The sequence below is a fragment of the Nannobrachium achirus genome (assembly GCF_963921795.1).
Source record: "Nannobrachium achirus genome assembly, chromosome: 11".
NCBI classification, from domain to species: domain Eukaryota; kingdom Metazoa; phylum Chordata; class Actinopteri; order Myctophiformes; family Myctophidae; genus Nannobrachium; species Nannobrachium achirus.
This window is the reverse complement of record NC_137820.1, coordinates 9,387,284-9,409,797: the sequence shown is the minus strand read 5'-3', so window position 1 is coordinate 9,409,797 and position 22,514 is coordinate 9,387,284. Positions and strand designations below refer to the sequence as shown.

Genomic DNA, 22,514 nt, shown 5'->3' with positions numbered 1-22,514 from the left:
GAAGAGCGACTCTGTCACTGCGTAAACACGACACGTGGTTAACAGGCCATATGATTAAAGCCCATAATAGCTGAAGCTTGCATGCCGTTTGATGGGGGAGGCAGAGAGAGAGAGAGAGAGAGAGAGAGAGAGAGAGAGAGAGAGAGAGAGAGCGAGCGCGCGAGCATTACATTTCCACATTCCTGTGCAATGTTGTCAAAGCCATTGATGTGAGCGCACGGGATGTCGCCGAGCGTGAACTGAAGACACGCTGGGTTGTAAGCCGGCGTACTATTGGACAGGCAGGCAAGCGAGCGAGCGGTCGTGGTGAGAGAGAAAACATGCTAGGATGTGTGTGTGTGTGTGTGTGTGTGTGTGTGCAGGGGTGTCACACCACATTCTGGGCCCTGGGTACAAGGATTCACTGCGGGCCCCCCATAAATGTTAGCTATTGAAAAATAGCAGATATACAAGCTCACAGCGCGGCACCGAGTGCCGCGCTGCGAGCTTGTAGATCTGCTATTTTTGAAAAATCGTGAAAATGTGTGCCAAGAAATCTATGTTTCCATGTCAGTGATGCTCAAACTTTTTCATGTGAAGGACCCCCCATCTCAAAATATTTAGTTCCAGGGACCCCCCAGAAGCAAAATTTGAGTTACAAAATGTTCACTTAAAAAATACATATATTCAAAGATTTGCGCACATTTTCGAGACTTTTCAAAAATAGCAGATCTACAAGCTCGCAGCGCGGCACTCGGTGCCGCGCTGTGAGCTTGTATGTCTGCTATTTTTCAATAGCTAAAGTTACTAGGGCCCCTCCACCACCTTGGGCCCTGGTAACTCAGTCCCACTTTCCTACCCCTTGTGACGCCCCTGTGTGTGTGTGTATGAGCAGAAAGGCAGCATGCAAGCGTGCACATTGGTCCTGTAGGCATGATGAACACTGGGTGCCCGCAGGGTAATTACTCATTGTGACTGCGACCGTAGGTATGAAAACCTGCAGCTCATGTCCGTCACCTCTTGCTCAGGTTCAGGTTCAGGTTCAGGTTTATTGTCACATGCATATCCATACAGGTACAGACATACAATGAAATGCTTGTGCCAGGAGCACTCTCAGCCTTATTACACACAAAAACAACAACCCAACAACAAGACAACAACAAGTCACCCAAGACAACCCAAAAACAACAAAAACCATACAGTGTAACAGTGTACAGTTTAAAAACTGCGTACAGTGCACATGACTACCTACGTCTCGCTTTCATCTCTTCGTTAAGCAACCTGATTGCTTGAGCATAAAAACTATTACTGAAACGAGTGGTGTGCGATGCTCTGGTAACGTTTTTTGGATGGGAGGAGATAGAACAGGGAATGGGCGGGATGACTGCTGTCCTTTAAGATGTTCTCTGTCTTTTTTCTTACAGCGTGTGTTATAGATTGTGTGTAGCTGTGGTAATTCTGTGCCAATGATTTTGGCAGCTTTCTTCACAGTCCTCTGTAACTAAGATTAAGAGGAGCTCCATATATGGATGGCCAAGACACTTGCAAATTGACGTCTGACATCATAGATGTCTGACGTCTTTGACCAGTAGTTCTCAACCTTTTCAGGCCACGACCCCAAAAATAATCACATTTTAACTGGGGATCACCCCCCCCCCCACCCCCCCCGCCCTGACGAGCACTAAGAGTTGAGGCATTACATTTTGTATAAGACTTTCTATCGTGAAAATAGCAGATCTACATGTGCTCACAACGCCTCACAACGCGAGTCGTTGTGAGCATGTAGATCTGCTATTTTCACCATTTCTGCCTCTAATATTTGACAATTTGGCCAATGTTTAATTTTACATTTTAGAGGTATTAAAAAGTCCTTAAATCGTCACTTTAGAAATGTGCATATACCCTCCATACAATTAAACCTTATGTTGGTTTGTTTACTTTTGAGTGAGAAAACAATGTTACACATTAAGTTAACACCTTGCCACCTTGCCAGCCCTGCCTCAAATACTCTTCTGCGAAGACGCTTCCATGACATTGACCTTTGCAGAACATACTGAAACACTGTATCTACTTCCTCTTTTCTTAACACTTCCGATGCCAAAAGCATGTCCATATATGGAGATCCCTGATGTCATCAATCTCCATATATGGCCAAGAAAGACACATGCAAATTAATTCTGTCATTTGCAGCGACACAGGTCACACTTCCCTGACGTCATCAATATTAAGCCCATATCTGACACAATATGTCCATATATGGGCCTTCCCGATCTCATGTGGTCTATGACGTCAGACATCTATGATGTCAGATGTCAGTCATCTCCATATTTGGGAAAATATGGCCACATTTGGTCCAACTTCAACAACCAACCAGGTCTGTGATTTTGTATACACACACACAAACAAGCACACACACGCACACACGAACACACACACACACACACACACACGCACACACGAACACACACACCCACCAGGATTGAGATAAGACCCGCCTCATGGAAACGCCCCTCTCAAGTGCAAACAAAGCAAACTGTACCTACTACCTACCGATCCATTACAATAATACACGCAGCATAATACGCCCAAAGCCATATACAAACTATAACAATTTAACTGATAATCAGTAAGAGTTTTTATTTTGAGCACAGTAGTGACAAATTAATAGCTGTCTCAGTACGTTTTTCTCTTAAGCAAAGTTACAAAGTTTTCCCTTTTTTTTTTAAGCACAGAACAAAATAAGTTTCTTATTATTTTGAGCACTGTAGTGACAAATTAATAGCTGTGCATTGTGCAAATGCAGGCTTTTCTCAGTAGCCTACAAGTTTTAAGATAGTCTTCATGCCTTTACTAGGTCTGACTTTATCCACCCTCCATGTGACCAGCAAGGATTTCAGCCACTCCTGGAAGTCCTCGCGTTTCCGCTAGGTGGGTCTTAACTCAATCCTGGTGGGTTTGAGGAAACACAACTGTGACAAAATGGAGGATTCTTTCTTCACATTCAAGTCAGTCAACACATTCAAGGGCAGGGGTATAGGATGTCACAATTATGGAAGGAAGGAAGCGTTATGGAGGAGGGGACAAGGAAGCATTATGGAGGAGGGGACAAGGAAGCATTATGGAGGAGGGGACAAGGAAAAGGAAGCATTATGGAGGAGGGGACAAGGAAAAGGCAAAGAGCTGCAAGAGGAAGGATAGAAGAACGTAGCCATTTGACGCACACACACACACACACACACACACACACACACACACACACACACACACACACACACACACACACACACACACACACACACACACACACACACACACACACACACACACACACGCATGTACGTGCACACACACCTCATGCTACTGACTGTACATACCATCAAATTCCGCCGGTCCAACCCCAACGATTATGATTGACATAGGCAGGGAGGCAGCCTTTAAAGAGAAGGGGGAAAAGAATAGAATGCATCAAAGAGCCACCGGGAGGCAGGGCTCTTCATCGTTCCTTATCTAACACATCCCAGGCGGACGGAGAAGTAATCCGACAAATTACCCCCATCTATAGCAGCGGTCTCCACACAACATAACAACAGCCGGCGGGGAGGGGGGGGAGGATGTCCCATTGTTTTACGAGTAACACCACCTCTCTCTCTCGCGCAGTAATGCCTGTTTTTTCTAACTAGTTCTGGAAGCAGCCCCAGTTCTAATTGCCCGCGTGTGTCTACAGCCACGTGTTTAAATCTGCTATACGCGATAAATGATTAAAATCTACATTTCTCTCCGGCAGTGGCGTCAGTTCAGAAAAAGGTAAGGTATGGCAACATGACTGGTGTCTTGCCAAGACACCAGTCATGTTGCCATACCTTAGCAACAGGCACGGTGAAAAGTACATTTTTATTATTTCCCCCTGTAGCCAAGGTATGGCAGCTGCTGCATACCCCTGCCATACCCAATTGACGCCCCTGTTCTCCGGTGCCCTGAGCCGCGGCCTTTTCTTACACGCCTCGTAATGTAGTCTTATTAGATCCCAGCCGAGCGGGACAGAAGTACCACAGAAGGTGGTGGGAGGGAATAAACGGCGTTTCTTTTTTTTTCTCTTCTTTTTTTACATTTCATAACTGTGTCATTATTAGACGGAGGCGCCAATTGAAGAGATGTATGAAGGGGGTGCGCGTGGGGGGGGATGGAGTCTCCTCAGGCTACTACTACATGATCACTTTTTAAATGGACAGTATTTTTTCACATTAAATGGGCGGGGGGGGGGGGGGGGGCAGTCACAGCGGCATCCACAAATGACATTAGATGCAATAACTTTGATCACTCTCATTAGAACAGTGAGTCACTAGAAAGCCAGCACAGCATTAGTGGCAGAGAGAGAGAGAGAGAGAGAGAGAGAGAGAGAGAGAGAGAGAGAGAGAGAGAGAGAGAGAGAGAGAGAGAGAGAGTAGGGATGGAACGATAAGCGATATTATCGTTTATCGCGATAAAAAAAACACTCGCGATAATCGTATCGTGGAGATTTAATTTATTCTTATTTTCACTCTCTAGTCTCTAACAAATCGCTTTGCCAAAAAGTAGCCGATCTACAATTTTTTTTGGCAAATGTTCCACCCCAAGATATGGATGTTGGGGATATTTTGATTATCACAATAATATCGTAAATTGCGATTTCTTGGGTCACAATAATTGTTATATGACATTTTCCTATCGTCCCATCCCTAAGAGAGAGAGAGAGAGAGAGAGAGAGAGAGAGAGAGAGAGAGAGAGAGAGAGAGAGAGATAGATAGGTAGAGAGACTTGCACTCATTCATTGCCTTTTCAAAATGCCCCCCAAGTTCCTCACTGCCATGTTCCTAAATTTCTAGTGCACGGATACATTTTTAGTGCACGGATCGTGCACGCGCATGCCTAGATCATGCACCATATGTGTAGTACTTTTTCACAGCTTTCAAAAAAAAAAAATCCGCTTGAAAATCTGTTCAGGCATTCATGAGATAGAAGCCTTCAAAAAAGTCTTCAAATGTAAACAAAGATGGCTGCCATTTTGAAAGATGTGTTTGTTATGGGGCTAAACATGCAATTTCGCGATTGCGATCATGCCTAATACATTTTAGGCATTTTTGGAAAAAGATTTTATTTATTTTTATTTATTTTTAAACTGAAAAACTCGGGAAACTCGGGCCGTGGCAGTCTGGGGGTACTGAAATAACACGGGAAACTCGTGCCTTGGCTATGAATGAGTTAAGTGAAAGCAGATATAAAGAAAAGTATGATTTCATACGTTAACTATGGACTCCTTGGTCTGTGCCATGTCAGTGATGACCCCGTCCGATATGATGAGGAGGATGAAGTACTGAGAGCCGTCTGTCACTTCCGACGCGTACCTTGCATGGACAATGGTTAAAAGGTTAAATAAATCAGCCATCTGCACACAAACTATAAACACAACTAAAAGTAACACTTTTTAAAACGATAAACTTCTATAGTCATAATCATTGAACATGTAAAAAATATCACAGGTATCCTAATATATTAGGCCTAGAATTATTGAATGCTTTTTAACCGGTGAAAAATAGCAGATATACAAGCTCACAGCGCGGCACCGAGTGCCGCGCTGCGAGCTTGTAGATCTGCTATTTTTTTGAAAAAGTCGTGAAAATGTGTGCAAATCTTTGAATGTATGTATTTTCAAAGCAAACGTTTGTAACTTAAGATTTCGCTTCTGGGTGGTCCCTGGAAACTAAATATTTTGAGATGGGGGTCCGTGGCCAAATAAATATCATTTTGGGGGTCCTTCACATGAAAAGGTTTGAGAACCACTGACATAGTAGTCTCTCAAGAACAGACTGAGGTCCATTTAACTCATACCTCGCGATCCCCGTAGAGACCGTAGATTTCCCGCTGTACCGCGCTGCCATGCCCGTAGAGCCCGCAAAGTTTAATTAGCTTTAATCATTATGAAAGGATTAAAAGTATTAGCGCAGATTTTCGCTGATTCTGGCTCTTTAGGCCCGCCCCCCTAACTGTATCCGGTCATTTCCGGTCTGGACCGGATCCAGCTTTCCGTATCCAGTCTGAGCCTGGGCCATAGTCCCGCCTCCATTGGTTTACTGTGTAACAGAAGTGGAAGCTACTGGGCGATGGAACGCTCGTTTTTCAAACGGATTTTTGCGTTTGGAAACTTTGATCCAGTCTCTACACGCCTGGATTATGATCCCCGCACATATCGTGCGTTTTGTGCGCGAACGTGTCCACATGTTACCATAGCGCACAGTTGGCTTTTTTCAATGCTTTTTCATGTAAACACTGGCTGATAAGCAGAGATACAGCGTGGCAACGGATATGTCTTTTTCAATGGGGTTTTTTGTATTCGAAAGCTTGTCACCGAGTCTACACGTCTACTAGATGAGTCGCGCACAGATTGTGCACGATGCGTGCGCGTGCCCACGTTAAAAGGTAAGGACAATTTGGCAGCTGCTTACTACAGCTGTTTAAAATGGCAGAGAAAAAGTTAAGTGAAAATGACCTTTTCTTTGACGATGGCTGGCCAGATTGCTGACATAGAAACATAGGTTTTTCATAGAAATCTTAGAAGGATTGAAAAGACACTTATAGAATCGGGTCAAAATTCTAATTTTCACGATTTTTCAAAAATAGCAGATCTACAAGCTCACAGCGTGACTTCAATAGTTAAAGCATAAAATCATGATACACAATAACGTGTACCCGTTCTAAATGGGTTAATTGGATACATTTTACAGGTCTCACGATACAATTAATGGACCAAAAAACAGACTTCCACAAACAAAAACAAAAAAAAGGCAGTCGACGCGCCCCCTGCTTTTGTCAGACACTTAAGAAATTAGTGCAGAATAATGGAGCTATAGTTGGACAGCGTGGCTGGCAGTCGAGAAGAAAGTGAGAAAGAGAGAAAAGGAGAGAAAGGATTTGAAGTGTGATAAAAGGGCTGTCAGAACAAGTGCTTGTTTACACTGTCAGCTGGAAGATTTCATGGTAAACGTTATTTATGAGGAAAATAGGGAAAATACAAGAACAAAGCAAGTAAAAACAAATATGAACATCTGCCTGAAAGAAGATTTAGTCAGTTTAGTAAAGTTTAGCAAAGCATTGAGGCCTGCACAAGTTGACACTTCCGACTTGACAGAAGCACAAGAGCACCATACTGTATGTTGGGCTGCAAATTCAGGAATATTTAAATGTGTCTAGATTGAGAGGAGCCCTCGATGATGCCATGTGCCCGTTAATGGTGAATTGTTTAAAGGGGAAAACCACCCATTTTCAATATTGAACTATGTCATTAATATACCTTAGAGGAGTTGTGTGGAAATAGAAAAAAATGTTCCCCCCCTTCTGTGTTGCCTAGAACTGGAAGATTGATTTTGGGGTTTGTATTGTAAAGTACAATGTGTGATGTCATAAAATTGTACTTTACAATACAAACCCCCAAATCAATCCTCCAGTTCTAGGCAACACAGAAGGGGGGGACATTTTTTTCTATTTCCACACAACTCCTCTAAGGCAGCGCTACTCAACCCGCGGGCCGCGGGCCGCATGCGGCCCTTTCCGCATGTCTGTGCGGCCCGTCATAATCATGCCAATAAAAAAAAGATTTTTCTAAGCCTGTCAAAGTTAACGCGCAATGCAAAATCGGTGATGTTTGAGCCTCGGTGGACTCCGTAGTCAGGAAGCGAATGCAGTCAATGCACAGAGCAGGGTGCCCCGTCACCCACTTTGAAAACCCCTGCTTTAATGGGGGTCTAAATTGATCCTTACAAGTCTGTAACTTTGACAGTGTACAATTGTACACTGTCAAAGTTAAGGGAAGACCTTCAAATTTCAAAGTTTGAGAACCATTGCTCTATGGGTGTCTCGATCTCGATTTTCTTGATTTTGTTTTTTCTTACAAATCTTTGGGATTCAAGCAAAACAAACATGCTTTTCTGCTCTCTGACCCTGGTCGGGTTTTAACAATGGTATAACGAAAGCCGGAGGGGCCAAAATTGCATTCTGAATCGTTATGAATCCAATCTTGCGAGTAGAAGTGTACAAAACTGTATGAACTATATCCACGCTTCAGAACCATTACATAAAACCTGTTGGCAGGTCATCGTTCTATTGAGATGGCAATCACACTGTCTGGGAGACACAAATGTATCACTCTAATCACATCCCAGAGTCTAACTTCTTGTCATGCTGCTGAGGCAACGCTGTGAATTTCTTCTAATCTCACCCAACGAATCATTTTTCATTTCTCTGCAAATAACAGTGCGATGCGAGGCGTGACATTTAAAACCCATTCAGAACGGGTACACTATACTGTGTATCGTTATTTTATGCTTTAACTGTTGAAAAATAGCAGATATACAAGCTCACAGCGCGGCACCGAGTGCCGCGCTGCGAGCTTGTAGATCTGCTATTTTTGAAAAATCGTGAAAATTAGAAATTTTGACCCGATTCTATAAGTGTCCTTTGAATCCTTCTAAGATTTTTTTGAAAAACCTATGTTTCTATATTATGTCAGCAATCTGGCCAGCCATCGTCAAAGAAAAGGTCCTTTTCACTTAAATGGAGCTCAGTTAGTCTGTTCTTGAGAGACTACTGTGTCAGTGGTTCTCAACCTTTTCATGTGAAGGACCCCCAAAATGATATGTATTTGGCCACGGACCCCCGATCTCAAAATATTTAGTTCCAGGGACCACCCAGAAGCAAAATCTGAGTTACAAACGTTCGCTTTGAAAATACATATTTTCAAAGATTTGCACGCATTTTCACGACTTTTTCAAAAATAGCAGATCTACAAGCTTGCAGCGCGGCACTCGGTGCCGCGCTGTGAGCTTGTATATCTGCTATTTTTCACCGGTTAAAAGCATTCAATAATTCTAGGCCTAAATGGGTTAACTGTTGTTTATGTGCCTGCTATTTCTCCCACTGAGCGTGGGAACTTCGTCCTATTTTTAACCTCCTCTCCGATCGGCAGCACCTCGAGGCGAGAACATCAATCAGCGTGGCAAGACTTAAGGGTCATACACAAAGACATCAATGATTTTTTTCCCCTCCAAAGGCAGGTGCTGCTGGTGATCAGGGGCGTCACACCAAATTCTGGGCCCTGGGTATACAAGGATTCACTGCGGGCCCCCCAATGAATGTTCTTCATAGGGGGAACTGGGAACGCATTATTTTGTGCTTCAACTATTGAAAAATATCAGATATACAAGCTCACAGCACGGCACCGAGTGCCGCTCTGCGAGCTTGTAGATCTGCTATTTTTGAAAAATCTTCAAATCCCTTCAAGGTTTTTTTGAAAAACCTATGTTTCTATGTCAGTGGTGCTCAAACTTTTTCATGTGAAGGACCCCCAAAATGATATGTATTTGGCCACGGACCCCCATCTCAAAATAGTTCCAGGGACCCCCCCAGAAGCAACATTTGTGACTTATCAAAAATAGCAGATCTACAAGCTTGCAGTCTGTGAGCGTGTATATCTGCTATTTTTGAGCGGTGGTAAACCGCTCCAGTGGCTGTGCGTGTGTCTGTAGCCTTTTTCCTCAGCGTTTTGCCATAGCAAAACGTGTGTGCGTAGCATCAGTGATGTCATCATCATGTGTCTGTAGCCTTTTTCCTCAGCGTTTTGCCATAGTGTGTGTAGCATCAGTGATGTCATCATCATGTGTCTGTAGCCTTTTTCCTCAGCGTTTTGCCATAGCAAAAACGTGTGTGTGTGTGTGTAGCATAGCCTGTACATCCTAGGCTCAAATCCTAGTCTGAGGACGTTATGTAAGCACGACCACCGCTCACTTCACATTGGGTGTGATTTTATTCAATGGCTAAAGTATAAAATAATTAAGGCCCCTCCACCTTGGGTCCTAGTAACTCAGTTCCACTCCCCCCCCCCCCCCCCTTGTGACGCCCCTGGCTGGTGATTGTAGCCACAGTGAGTCCACACCATCCGGAGTTCGTATCGATTCCTCAGCGGCTGCAGAGCTATTAGCACATTTATTTTAATCTCCGTGTGGTTCCCTGTGGGCTGGTGCGGTCAGCGTTGGAGTAGCTCAGTCACATGGCTGCGTGGTATCTAATGAGACCCTATTGATCTGACAGGGTTATTACGGTTGGGAATGAATGGTCGGGTAGTTTTGTTCTGTGAATTTGCTTTACACACACATACCACTGATTAGTCTTGTTTAACACACTAGTAAGTAGGGCATTCACCAAATATTAGAATATCGAATCGAATATCAAAGTCACTATTCGACGTTGTTCACCAAAGTCGAATATTCGGTTATTTTTATTGTTTTCTCTTAAAAAAAAATATATATAGTTTAGTATAGTTTTTGGCTAGATAGGAAGTCATAAGAATGGTTTGTCAATGCCCCTGGTGGATGAATTTGTTAATGCTCTATACCAGGGGTTCTCAAACCTTTTTAGGCTGTGACCCCCAAAATAAGCATATTTGAACTTGGGACCCCCACCCTGACAAGCCCTTGGAATTGTAGGTATTACATTTAATGTGACTCGGTTCCGCAGATAAATATTGTGAAAATAGCAGATCTACATGCTCACAACGCCTCGCAACGCGAGGCGTTGTGAGCATGTAGATCGGCTATTTTCACAATGTTTGCCTCTTGCTTACTTAATATTTGACAGTTTGGCCAGTCCTGTCGAATATACGGCTATTCGAATACTTTGAGGTCGAATAATTCGAATACTAAAAATCACTATTAGTGAATGCCCAACTAGTAAGACGCCTCAGGGCGCCAATTCTTGACAATCTGGCCAGTGATATACGTATATCACACCAGTTACTAGGGATGTCACGATACCAGAAATCTAGTAGTCGGTACCAATACCATTGAAATTCCACGATTCTCGATACTATTTCGATACCACGATAAAAAAATAAAATAAACCCCATGTAGTTCAACATACACTCCTTTATTAGAAGTGAACAACAAACAACAATACTGTGTGCTTAAACAGAAGTTGCACGTAGCTTTAAATGATTAAAATAAAATAATGTGCTTGTAGCCTTAAAAAAATGTATCATTAATAAAATCAAAGTGTTGGCTGTGTGTGTGTTGCTGCTGCTGGCTTTGCTCTGGCCTGTCCTCCCTGTCAAAGTCCTCCTCTGGCTGATACTGTGAAAAGAACATTGAGATTTCAGTTAGTAGGTGTAGCTAAGTGACTGACTACAGCAACAATATGAAAACAGCATAGGCTGTAATAACACGCAAACACAAACACACACACACACACACACACACACACACACACACACACACACACTCTCAGTGCAAGCAGTCATTTAATGACGTGGTGAAACCATTTTTAGTGATATTTATTACAAATCATAGCCCATTACAACCACACACACACACACACACACACACACACACACACACTATTATTACAACCGCACGCACGCACGCACGCACACACACACACACACACACACACACACACACACACACAATCCTAGCGTAAAAAAAAAAGTCTAGAAGAACATTGGCCAAACATCAATGCCAGCCTTCTCAAACAAAGAATAACGTGTATGTATTATTCCAGCGATTTTTAACGTTACGTTAGGCGAGTTACGTTAGGCGATACAGTAAATGAGCTGCCTTGCAACTTTATGTAACTTTATGCGGGACAGAAGGGGGCTGCTCTCCGTGACGAGGCTGGACACAACCTTAACGTTACTTTGCCAGGCAGCTCATTTACTGTGTGGGCTCACCATAGTAACGTTATTAGATATGGACAACAATGATAACACGTGAATTCAAATGCACTCACCTTGAATTCTTTGTACAAGTCTGGATGTCGGTCTTTTAGATGTTTCGCTAGTTGGATGTGTCCCCCCCCCCCCCTTTCGTCTGGAAACGGTTACGGGCCGGCATACAGGTTTTTGACGATCACCTATTAATCCCTGCTCATCCTCGAATGCAACGTACTATACGCGACTTTTGTTTAGTTTTTCTTCTCAAGGGGCAGCTGTCGCTGCTGGTTGGAGACGACGCGATGCAGATGCGTGTACCGCCGCCATGTTGCATGTTGTTGTTTTTCTCCTTAAAGCGTGGTAGTCCACGTAACGTTATCACAGCATCAGACCCTGCTGTGAGGGTTGTGCGTGTGTCTTCCGACTGCCTGCTGTGAGGCTTGCCAGATAACCGCTCATTTACAGCCCAAAAACAACACAAAAGAAGCGGCCAGATCTGGCATCTCGGTACCAACGGTACTTCGGTACTACCGTACTTGTAGAAAAGTCAGTACCGTACCGTACCGTCACATTTGGCATCGAGTTGGTACCGAAGTATCGGTTCTGGTGACAAGCCTACCAGTTACCCATATATGGAGATTCCTGCATGATAGTCAACAATGTGATGTCAGAACATGCCCATATATGGGCATTACCAAATATGGGCATTCCCAGATATGCCCTTGATATTGATGACATCGGGACAGGGATCTCCATATATGGGCATAAAACGGACGAGGACGTAATTAATTTGCAAGTGTGATCCTGGGAATGCCCATATATGGGCATGTTCTGACATCACATTGTCGACTATATATGGGCATAAAATATATGGGCATAAAAGGGACATCAAGCCAGAGCGTGATGTCAGAGCAGCAAAACCATTCTGTTAAGAGTGGTTCCCCAGCCAGAACAGTGACATCAGAGCATGATGTCAGGGTGACAAACCCATAGAACCATAGACTGTAAAAATGTGTACTGACTGACTGACTGACTGACTGACTGACTGACAGACAGACAGACGGAGAAAAGCTGCAACATTTCTCATGGTATACTGCGACCTTTGGTCGCGATTATGCACGGCAGCTGTGCTTTTTAAACCATTTAAGAAAGAAATTCTGCAAATGTCTTCCAAATCAGTAGTTTGCATACCTTTTCGTGCCTCAGATCCCCAAATTGATATTCAATTGTGTCCCAATCTCCCTGAGAGCCAGTCATTGCAATTTTTTTCATTTTCATGTTTTCATTTCATTTGAAAGCTGGGGATCATAGCTACAAAATGATATATTGGTTGTGGAGATTGACCCAACAGTTTTGAAGATATGGCTTATAGAATGATGCCATGCTGAAATAGTACTTTTGAGATATTCAAGTTTTAAATACATTTCTAACCTGCAATGACCTGACTCCGCCACATGGGGAGCAATCTTCAATTCAATCTTCAATTCAAAGAAGCTTTATTGGCATGAGAACACAAACGTTTACACAGTGGTGGAAAAAGTACCAACATTTTATAATAAAGTAAAGTATCAATTCTGCAATGTAGAATCACTCTGTTACAAGTAAAAGTCCAGAATAAAAAATGTACTTGAGTAAAAGTACAAAAGTATTGGTATCCAAATGTACTTAAAGTACCAAAAGTAAAAGTACAAAATGTTTGAAAATAGCAGATCTACAAGCTCACAACGCGTCGCACCGCAATGCGTTGTGAGCTTGTAGATCGTCTATTTTCAAATAGCCTTGGTATAACATAGGGCTAAAGTGGTTTATGTATGTTTTAAACTTTAGTTATTGCTCTCTAAAAAGATAATGCCACAACAGCATCTCAAGCATTATTGGGCTAAATGTAAAGACGCTACAGTGCGCCAACCGTGAAGCAGTTTAACCAATTTGCTACATACGTCTACACAAACGGTCAGATTACAAAGATAAATTGCTTAGTGAAGGCTCACAGATGTCACCATAGGGTACGCTCCAGCAGAATGTCCCGTAATGATCGTATTATTTAATGAGGAGCATTTTAATCCGATCGGTCGTCGTTTCCTTAAAAAGGTATTAATGTATCTAAGTGCAGTACACCTCGCAACCGATGGGGTCGCATGGCTGAAAAACAACAGAAAATGGCATCTGATCGGATTAAAATGCAGTTTATTAAACAATACGAAAGATACGGGTAATTCTGCTTGAGCGTACCATACTGTGACATCTGTGAGACTTCAGTAAGCACGTTATCTTTGAAATATGAAGGTTTTTGTAGACGTACGTAGCAAATAGGATTAACTGCTCAACACGAGGTTGAAGTGAATGTATTACGTGTGCAACAGGGCTAACTGTGCTAAATGTAGCATAATCAGTGTTTGTGTAACTTCAGTCAGAAGGATTATTTGACCTGATAATAAAACACAATCTACAGGCTTAACCGCCTCGCGTTGTGAGCTTGTAGAAGAGAGCAACAATAGAGTTGGGTCACGTTTTATTTGTTTATAGCCTGCAGCTAGCGCTGCAGCTAGCGCTAGCTAACGCTAGCTAGCGTTAGCCGTTAGCCACTCATAGCCAGTCAACCAGAATAGTCTACTCTAAAGTCAACTTTCCGACGGCGAGTGAACGATTGCATTCCATCCATGTTTTCTTGGCTGTCAATTTATTGTCCAAAAAAACAAACACCCTGAACGTTAGAATTAGATAGTTTAGGACGACACTGATCTATTCAATGCTAAGCTAACTCAGTGACAAAGGAAGCTTCCGCACCGGAGCTTCACAGAAGACAAACGCATACGTCACAGACGCCTCCAGGCAGGAACGGATCATTTCACCAGCGTAGAAGAAGAAACAGCGGAAGAACGGCGGAAGAATAATAAATAATAATACACAAAATCATACATTACGTGGTTAATAATTGTTCATTTGGAGCACACGTGGCATTAAATTAATGGGATAAATACTGTGGGTTGCATTGCTAAGTAATGGAGTCCCGATATTACCGCATTTGGCTACAAACGGCTAACAAAGGCTGGCTAGTTAGCATTTTAGCTAATATAAACTGGGAGGACTAACAGAATTATGTACCGATCTCTCACATTAATTAAAAAAAGTCTTATTTACATGCAGAGTTAAGCTCTGGCGTTTAAGTGAAATGTAGCCTAGATATTATGAGATGCTGTTGTGGCATTAAAAAAAAAAGAGCAAAAAAAAAAAAAAATCATTTTGGCTGCAGGGAATAATGACAGTCCCCGAGATGACTGGCTCTCAGGGGTGCTGGGACACAATTGATATATTAGAATATTTTGTAAAAGTACATATTCTTGAAACTTTCATATATTTCTTGAAACTTTCATATATTCTAGATACGTTGCACATTCAGTGAATTATTCCAAACCTTTTAGAATTGTTATGGCATACAGCTCATGAATATCAAAAGTCCATATTTCAAAATATTACAATATTACACAAGACCACTCAAAACAATGATTTATAGTAGAGAATTGTCAACCTTCTGAAGTCAGCGTTGCCTGAAGTCCAGTGGGAAGTGTCATGATTTTTTACACAATATTCTATTTTGATCTGTATATATTTGATCCCCATCTAAAAAAGTTTTGTGCCAGGGACCCCCAGAAGAGAGGATTTCAAAAAAAGAAAGAAAAAGAAAAAAAGAAATGTATTCAAAAATCTTCCAAACATTTCAAATATTTTTCAAATATCAAAAGTATTCAAAAATAGCAGATGTACAAGCTCGCAGCGCAGCAGTCAGTGCGGTATCTGCTATCTTTGAGAACCATATATGACAGGGTTCCCCAATAGGTGTCCCGCAGGCCATTTGCGGCCCGCGGGGGGCTACTGTCTGGCCCCCACCAACCCCAGTAATAATGGTGGTATAAGAGCAGCAACAACACTAGTATATCGTTGTATCTCCAAATTTGTACGTTCTTTCGCAAAGCAAAGCCCTGCTTCATCATACAAGGCTGTCGCACAAAAGTAGTGAAAACAGCAGCTCTACAAGCACACAACGCCTCGCGGTGCGAGGCGTTGTGTGCTTGTAGATCGGCTGTTTTCACTAGTTTAAATCATTTTTAAAATAATAAATGCAGAGGCGTTGTGTGCTTGTAGATTGGCTGTTTTCACTAGTCTAAATCATTTTTAAAACGATAAATGCAAAACAAACGGTTTTGGACATATGGATTTTCACACATGGATTTTCACCCGACAACGACGATATCTGAACTGTCGCTGGAGTAGTGGGAACGCCACCGTCGCCCCCTGCAATGTTGTGGCCCTCGGCTTGGTACCCTAGACATGATTCGGCCCTTGAGGAAAACTAATTGGGGAACCCCTCATTTCAAAATATCTAGTTCCAGGGACCACCCAGAAGCAAAATTTGAGTTACAAACGTTCGCTTTGAAAATACATATAGTCAAAGATTTGCACACATTTTCACGACTTTTTCAAAAATAGCAGATCTACAAGCTCGCAGCGCGGCACTCGGTGCCGCGCTGCGAGCTTGTATATCTGCTATTTTTCACTGGTTAAAGAGGTCAATAATTCTAGGCCTAAATGGGTTAAGAAACAAATTCTGCAAATGTCTTCCAAATCAGTAGTTTGCATACCTTTTCGTGCCTCAGACCCCCAAATTGATATTCAATTGATATATTAGAATATTTTGTAAAAGTTAATATTCTTGAAACTTTCATATATTTCTTGAAACGTTCAATATATTCTAGATACGTTGCACATTCAGTGAATTACTCCAAACTTTTTTGAATTGTTATGGCATACAGCTCATGAATATCAAAAATCCATATTTCAAAATATTACAATATTACACAAGACCACTCAAAAACAAGGATTTATAGTAGAGAATTGTCAACCTTCTGAAGTCAGAGTTGCCTGAAGTCCAGTGGGAAGTTTCCAAAGTCAGTTATGATTTTTTTACACAATATTCTATTTGATCTGTATATATTTGATCCCCATCTGAAAATGTGCCAGGGACCCCCAGAAGAGAAGATTTCCAAAAAAAAAAGAAAAAGAAAAAAAGAAATGTATTCAAAATCTTCCAAACATTTCAGATATTTTTCAAATATCAAAAGTATTCAAAAATAGCAGATGTACAAGCTCGCAGCGCAGCAGTCAGTGCGGTATCTGCTATCTTTGAGAACCATATATGACAGGGTTCCCCAATAGGTGGCCCGCAGGCCATTTGCGGCCCGCGGGGGGCTACTGTCTGGCCCCCACCAACCCCAGTAATAATGGTGGTATAAGAGCAGCAACAACACTAGTATATCGTTGGATCTCCAAATTTGTACGTTCTTTCGCAAAGCAAAGCCCTGCTTCATCATACAAGGCTGTCGCACAAAAGTAGTGAAAACAGCCGATATACAAGCACACAACGCCTCGCACCGCGAGGCGTTGTGTGCTTGTAGATCTGCTGTTTTCACTACTTTTGTGCGACAGCCTTGTATGATAGTTTAAATAATTTTTAAAATAATAAATGCAGAGGCGTTGTGTGCTTGTAGATTGGCTGTTTTCACAAGTCTAAATCATTTTTAAAATGACTAGCCTACAGCCCCTTGGTGTGAAGCAGACAGACGCTTGTTGACGCCCATTTGTGATGTAAATCGCATCACAGGACAAAGCCGCCTACAGGCCAAAATTTGGGGAAATATTTTAAACATTTGGGGATTATGAGAAGTAGAGACACATTTGAAGGTGATAAAGTTGATGTTGGGCAAGGTACATGCGTTATTGATTTTTGTATTATGTTTTTTAGACAATTGAACAACTGCTGAACGTGGAGTTACAGATGGAAACACACACAAACACACAAACACACGGGGCGATTCTAATTAAGGTTGTGGGATAAATGCAAAACAAACGGTTTTGGACATATGGATTTTCACACATGGATTTTCACCCGACAACGACGATATCTGAACTGTCGCTGGAGTAGTGGGAACGCCACCGTCGCCCCCTGCAATGTTGTGGCCCTCGGCTTGGTACCCTAGACATAATTCGGCCCTTGAGGAAAACTAATTGGGGAACCCTGATATATGACACGGATGCTTTCTGCGTTTTGATGGGTTAAGTGTGCATGTTTGGGTTTTGCAGCATATCTACCTGGCTACATGGTTGATGACAGGAGAGAAGTGAGTGGGTCCGTAGAGACGTACAGACTTCAGACTCTGGTAATAAGCCTCCATCACCCCCTCAATCCCGCTGCAGTATGGGTTCAGTGGATTCCCATTCTAAATGGAGAGCAGAATCAATGTTCACCCAGCAAGCATTTGCACGTACTGTACTGGAAATAATCATTAGGCCAGGCATTAGGTTACAAAACAAAATACAGTGTGTACATATTAACTAAATAGACTTTTTTGTGTGTTTGTTTTTTACTGAAATGAGTATAAACATTTTGTTATTTATAAAGACGAGCTGAAATGGTATTTTGAGTATCTAATTTCCGTATGCTAGGGAAAAAAAGGAGCTGTGTCAATAACGGTGATGGCGGATGTGGCCTATATATAGCTTTTTTTTTTTTCAGTAATTAATTATGTCTCAACAACAATACAACATCTACAACATTAAGTAAGGAAATACACAAAAACATTAAATATTATTAGTAATTCTCAAATTACAAACCCAGAGAGCCCAGTCTTCAACATGTGGATCCAATAAGCTTCTCTATGTAAGAGTTAACAGTCTCTATCTGTCTATCACCTACTCTTTTAAACATATTTTTGTTTTGCTAGTATTTCTACCCCTCACTTTTATCTTTCTGCCTGTCTGGGAGTGCATCAATTAGTCACCCTTAATCATGGCTTAACAATTCACACAATTATTAAATGGAGAATGGAGAGTGTCTAGGAAGTGTCGAGGTCTTATGAAAGTGTTGTTTCCTGTCATAATCTCTCAGACCTCTTGGCCCTCTTATTTGCAAAAATAGGCGGAACACGGGATAAAATGTGCCAGTGACATTTAAATATCTGCTTGATATTCTGAAAGATTGGGGAAAAGGTGGTAGACAATAAAATGGATTCCCTCTGGAGGCAGAGGAGGATTTGGGGGTATTGAGGATTGTCTTATCCAACACTTGAACTTTATAGACATGCTTCTCATCATAACCTCGATCTGGCTCTAAAGCAGTCACGCAGGTCTTTAGCCTGTCTTTCATACTCTGACTCTGTATTGCAGATACATTTTAATCTTACCAATTGACTGTACGGTAAGGATGGAACAATAAGCGATATTATCGTTTATGGTGATAAAAAAACACTCACGAAAATCGTATCGCAGAGATTTAATTTATCGTGATATCGTCCTCCGCCATGCACTGGGATCAATTCACCTTTTATTTGCCGAGCTGCATATCCGGTATGTCTCGTTGCGACGCGTTGTGAGCTTGTAGATCAGCTATTTAATGTATTTTGGATAATGTATTTTGATTATTGCGATAATATCGCAAATCACAATATTTCTTTTGTCACAATAATCTTGATAAGAAATGTTCATATCGTGGCATCCCTACTGTAGGGACGTGCTGGCCATTGGGAAAAGAAGTAATGCAAGTAATTGCATGTGTTGGCTTGCGGTATACACAGTAGTCTGTATTCCGTCAGCAAACACAGATGAAGGTCTGAGAAAGCCGAAATGTGTCCGTTTGTCATGGCTGCTGCTGCATTAAATAAAGGAAATCAAGGAAACTTCACCTTGTGAGTGAGGACTGTTTCTATAGACTGAGTACCATGGCCAGGACAGCTCAGGTGGTCAGGACCACAACACAAAGTAAGACATCAAACAAGGCAAGTGCTTTATCAAGTGTCTGTTACTGCATTGTCTTTTCATAAAAATCGTTTTGTGTACTTTTTAGCTATAAAATGAGATTGCTTATACTGTAACTCTCCCTCTATGTTTGATCACATTCAACGTGCAAAATGTATGTGTCAAGCATAATGAATCTTTGTTTGGGGGCGCTCCTGGCCCCCAAACTGTGGAATAAACTCCCTGTCGCACTTAGAACGACTGACCAGGGACGTGCTGGGCCTCTGATTCAGCCCGGGAAAAAGAGTTGTAGAGGCCCTCATTGCGCGCTATAGAGAGAGATCTCTCTCTATAGCGCTGCTGCTACTCAAAGATTTGCCATTTCAGATCATGACAAGTGACAAGCTAGTGGGCCGATTATTGTACATGATTTCTATTTCGTCGTTGTCGGGTGGAAACCTTGTATGTCCAAAACCGTTTGTTTTGTATTTATCATTTTAAAAATGATTTAAACTAGTGAAAACAGCCGATCTACAAGCACACAACGCCTCGCACCGCGAGGCGTTGTGTGCTTGTAGATCTGCTGTTTTCACTACTTTTGTGCAACGGCCTTGTATGTTGAAGCAGGGCTTTGCTTTGCGAAAAATATGTATACATTTGAAACTTGGAGATACAAGGTTTCTGCCCGACAGTGACGATTTACTTTGTTGGCCGCCCAGCCCCCAAAATGGAACGAAGGTCGACATTTTATTTTAGATTTTTTCCTAATGGCCGGCCTGGACCTGCCGGGAATGAACCGGCCGTTCGGGAGTTGTCCCGCTTTTCCCAATGGCCAGCACGTCCCTGCGACTGACTCACACCATAGCTTCCGCCGTGGCCTGAAGACTCCACCTTAGCCCATAGCACTTACCATAGCACTCGCCTTCCCTCAATGACCAGACATGAAAGCTAGATAGCATTCTTAGGTTTTATAGAACGTTTTTTACTGATTAGGTGCTTGGTCTACTTTTTCTAGATTGATATTTCTGTGCATTTGATGTATTGGTGTTGATGTATTGATGTATTACCTTGCTTTTTGTAAGTTGCTCTGGATTAAGAGCGTTTGTTAAATGCCTAAACTGTAAACTGTAAGATTGACTGATGGATGGATATCTCGCGAGGCCAAACTGTTGCCTCCGCGATTTGGGCAAATGCTCCCGGCATAGTCTGGCAAACGGAAATAGAAACGATGAGTGCGAGATAAAGCGGATGTGACGCAACCGCTCCCTTGGTGCAGTAGCAATAACATGTCCTACTGGAAGCGTTATGTCTCCTTTCAACATTTCTGGGGGTGTTATTTCGTCTTTCTCTGGTGTTATTGGTGTTACCTCCATGATGTTTTCAAACGTTTTCTTAAACTATACACTTATAACAAGAATATGCCGCTCGAATGACTTTGTCTGAGCTATTGTGTTTCTGTTATGTTTCCAATGGGACTACAGTTCAGTGCAGCAGTGGCTACTTCCGATACTCGCCGTTCGGGAGCTGCCGTTCCAGACTCTAAATAGTATTCGGAGATTGTGGAATAGTTGTCTGGCTACGTGAGACTAGGATGGATATAATGATATGGCTATCTGGGAACCCATTCGGTTAAAACAAAGGGAGAAAAACATTTTGAAATGATCTTTATAGGGATTACTGCTGTATGAAGGTAGGACGGGGGAAAGAGACAGATGAGGGACATGGAGCACAGGTGAGGGCAAGGTCCCTTCCTTAGCCAGGTGTGTTTGATATGTGATTTATCCATTAAAGGAGCTTTCCGGACTATAAGAGGTTTTCTCACCTTTAGTTGGTTAGTTAGTTATTTGTTCTCCCCCCAAAAGAGTGGTCCCGAACCTCTGAATGACGTCATGTTGTAGTTTGGACAGAGCCGAACCGAAATGGATTCGGCTCTAAAAGTGAGAAAACATCCTGGTTAGGGCTGTCACGATTAGGACATTTTACATGACGATTAATTGTCACTCAAATAATTGCGATTAACGATTTAATTGTGTTTTTGTTGTTGACAATTACATTCCTGTTTGGCTTTTAGGCTTTGAATTTGCACTTGGCAATCATGACACATAACTTAAATATACAAAGAAATTACTGACATATTTGACAACTTTATACTTAAAAAAGAACATTGATAGTGGAAATAGCCGATCTACAAGCTCACAACGCGCCGCGATGCGACGCGTTGTGAGCTTGTAGATCGGCTATTTCCACTACTTTTTGAAAGTGTTCGTAACTATATTAACATTTCTCAACATGGAAACGATTATGATGATTATGCAAAAGAATTGCGATTATCTCAAATAATTGCGATTAGACGATTATGTAATAATTGTGACAGCCCTATTCCTGGTCTGGAATTCTCCTTTAACTGGTGGAGTCAGTAGAGCGCCGTAAGACCATTTTCACAGCATACATTTCGACGGGCAAACACAGCTTAAGGTAACAACATTAATTGGGGCTCAGTTTCATTCAGGTGTTGTTTGTGTGCCAGCACATCGGACAGCTGCTGTACAGTTAACTTCACGCTGGCAAGCATGCCACACAGCAACACCTAAATGAAACACACCCACAATTACTGTTTACTGCCTTCAGCTGTGCTAACCATCATTGTTAACATAAATGTATATTCTTGCGAGAAAAAAAAGCTTTCTTCTTCTTCTCATCAAGATGAGTGCTTGAGCTACTTTCAAGACAGAAGCTAATACAGCATGGACACAAACATCTCATTTGAGGCTCCCAGATGCCTTTATCCTTTATAATTACCCCTCAAAGGACTTCAAAAGGCGCCGTCTTGAATGGCTCAGCTACACACACACACGCACGCGCGCGCACACACGCACACAAAGACACGCACAAACATCACTGCACACAATATTTCACAGCAGACTGTTCCCTCTCTTCCTCAAGAACACTTTCTCACTCTCACACTCATCTCTCATACAACACACAAACACACACACACACACACACACACACACAC

The 22,514-nt window shown here is 42.2% G+C and overlaps 1 protein-coding gene across 1 annotated transcript in view; it reads right to left on the bottom strand.

Moving 5' to 3' along the window:
- LOC308293784 (copine-8-like) overlaps window positions 1–22,514 on the bottom strand; it is a gene marked incomplete at both ends in the record, with an annotated part of 156,466 nt that overhangs the window by 2,745 nt on the left and 131,207 nt on the right. The window contains 3 exons of the mRNA XM_080736412.1: window positions 3,354–3,411; window positions 5,258–5,360; window positions 17,858–17,985. Coding sequence (XP_080592538.1) covers window positions 3,354–3,411; window positions 5,258–5,360; window positions 17,858–17,985 — 289 coding nt within the window. The remainder of the gene's footprint in view (window positions 1–3,353; window positions 3,412–5,257; window positions 5,361–17,857; window positions 17,986–22,514) is intronic.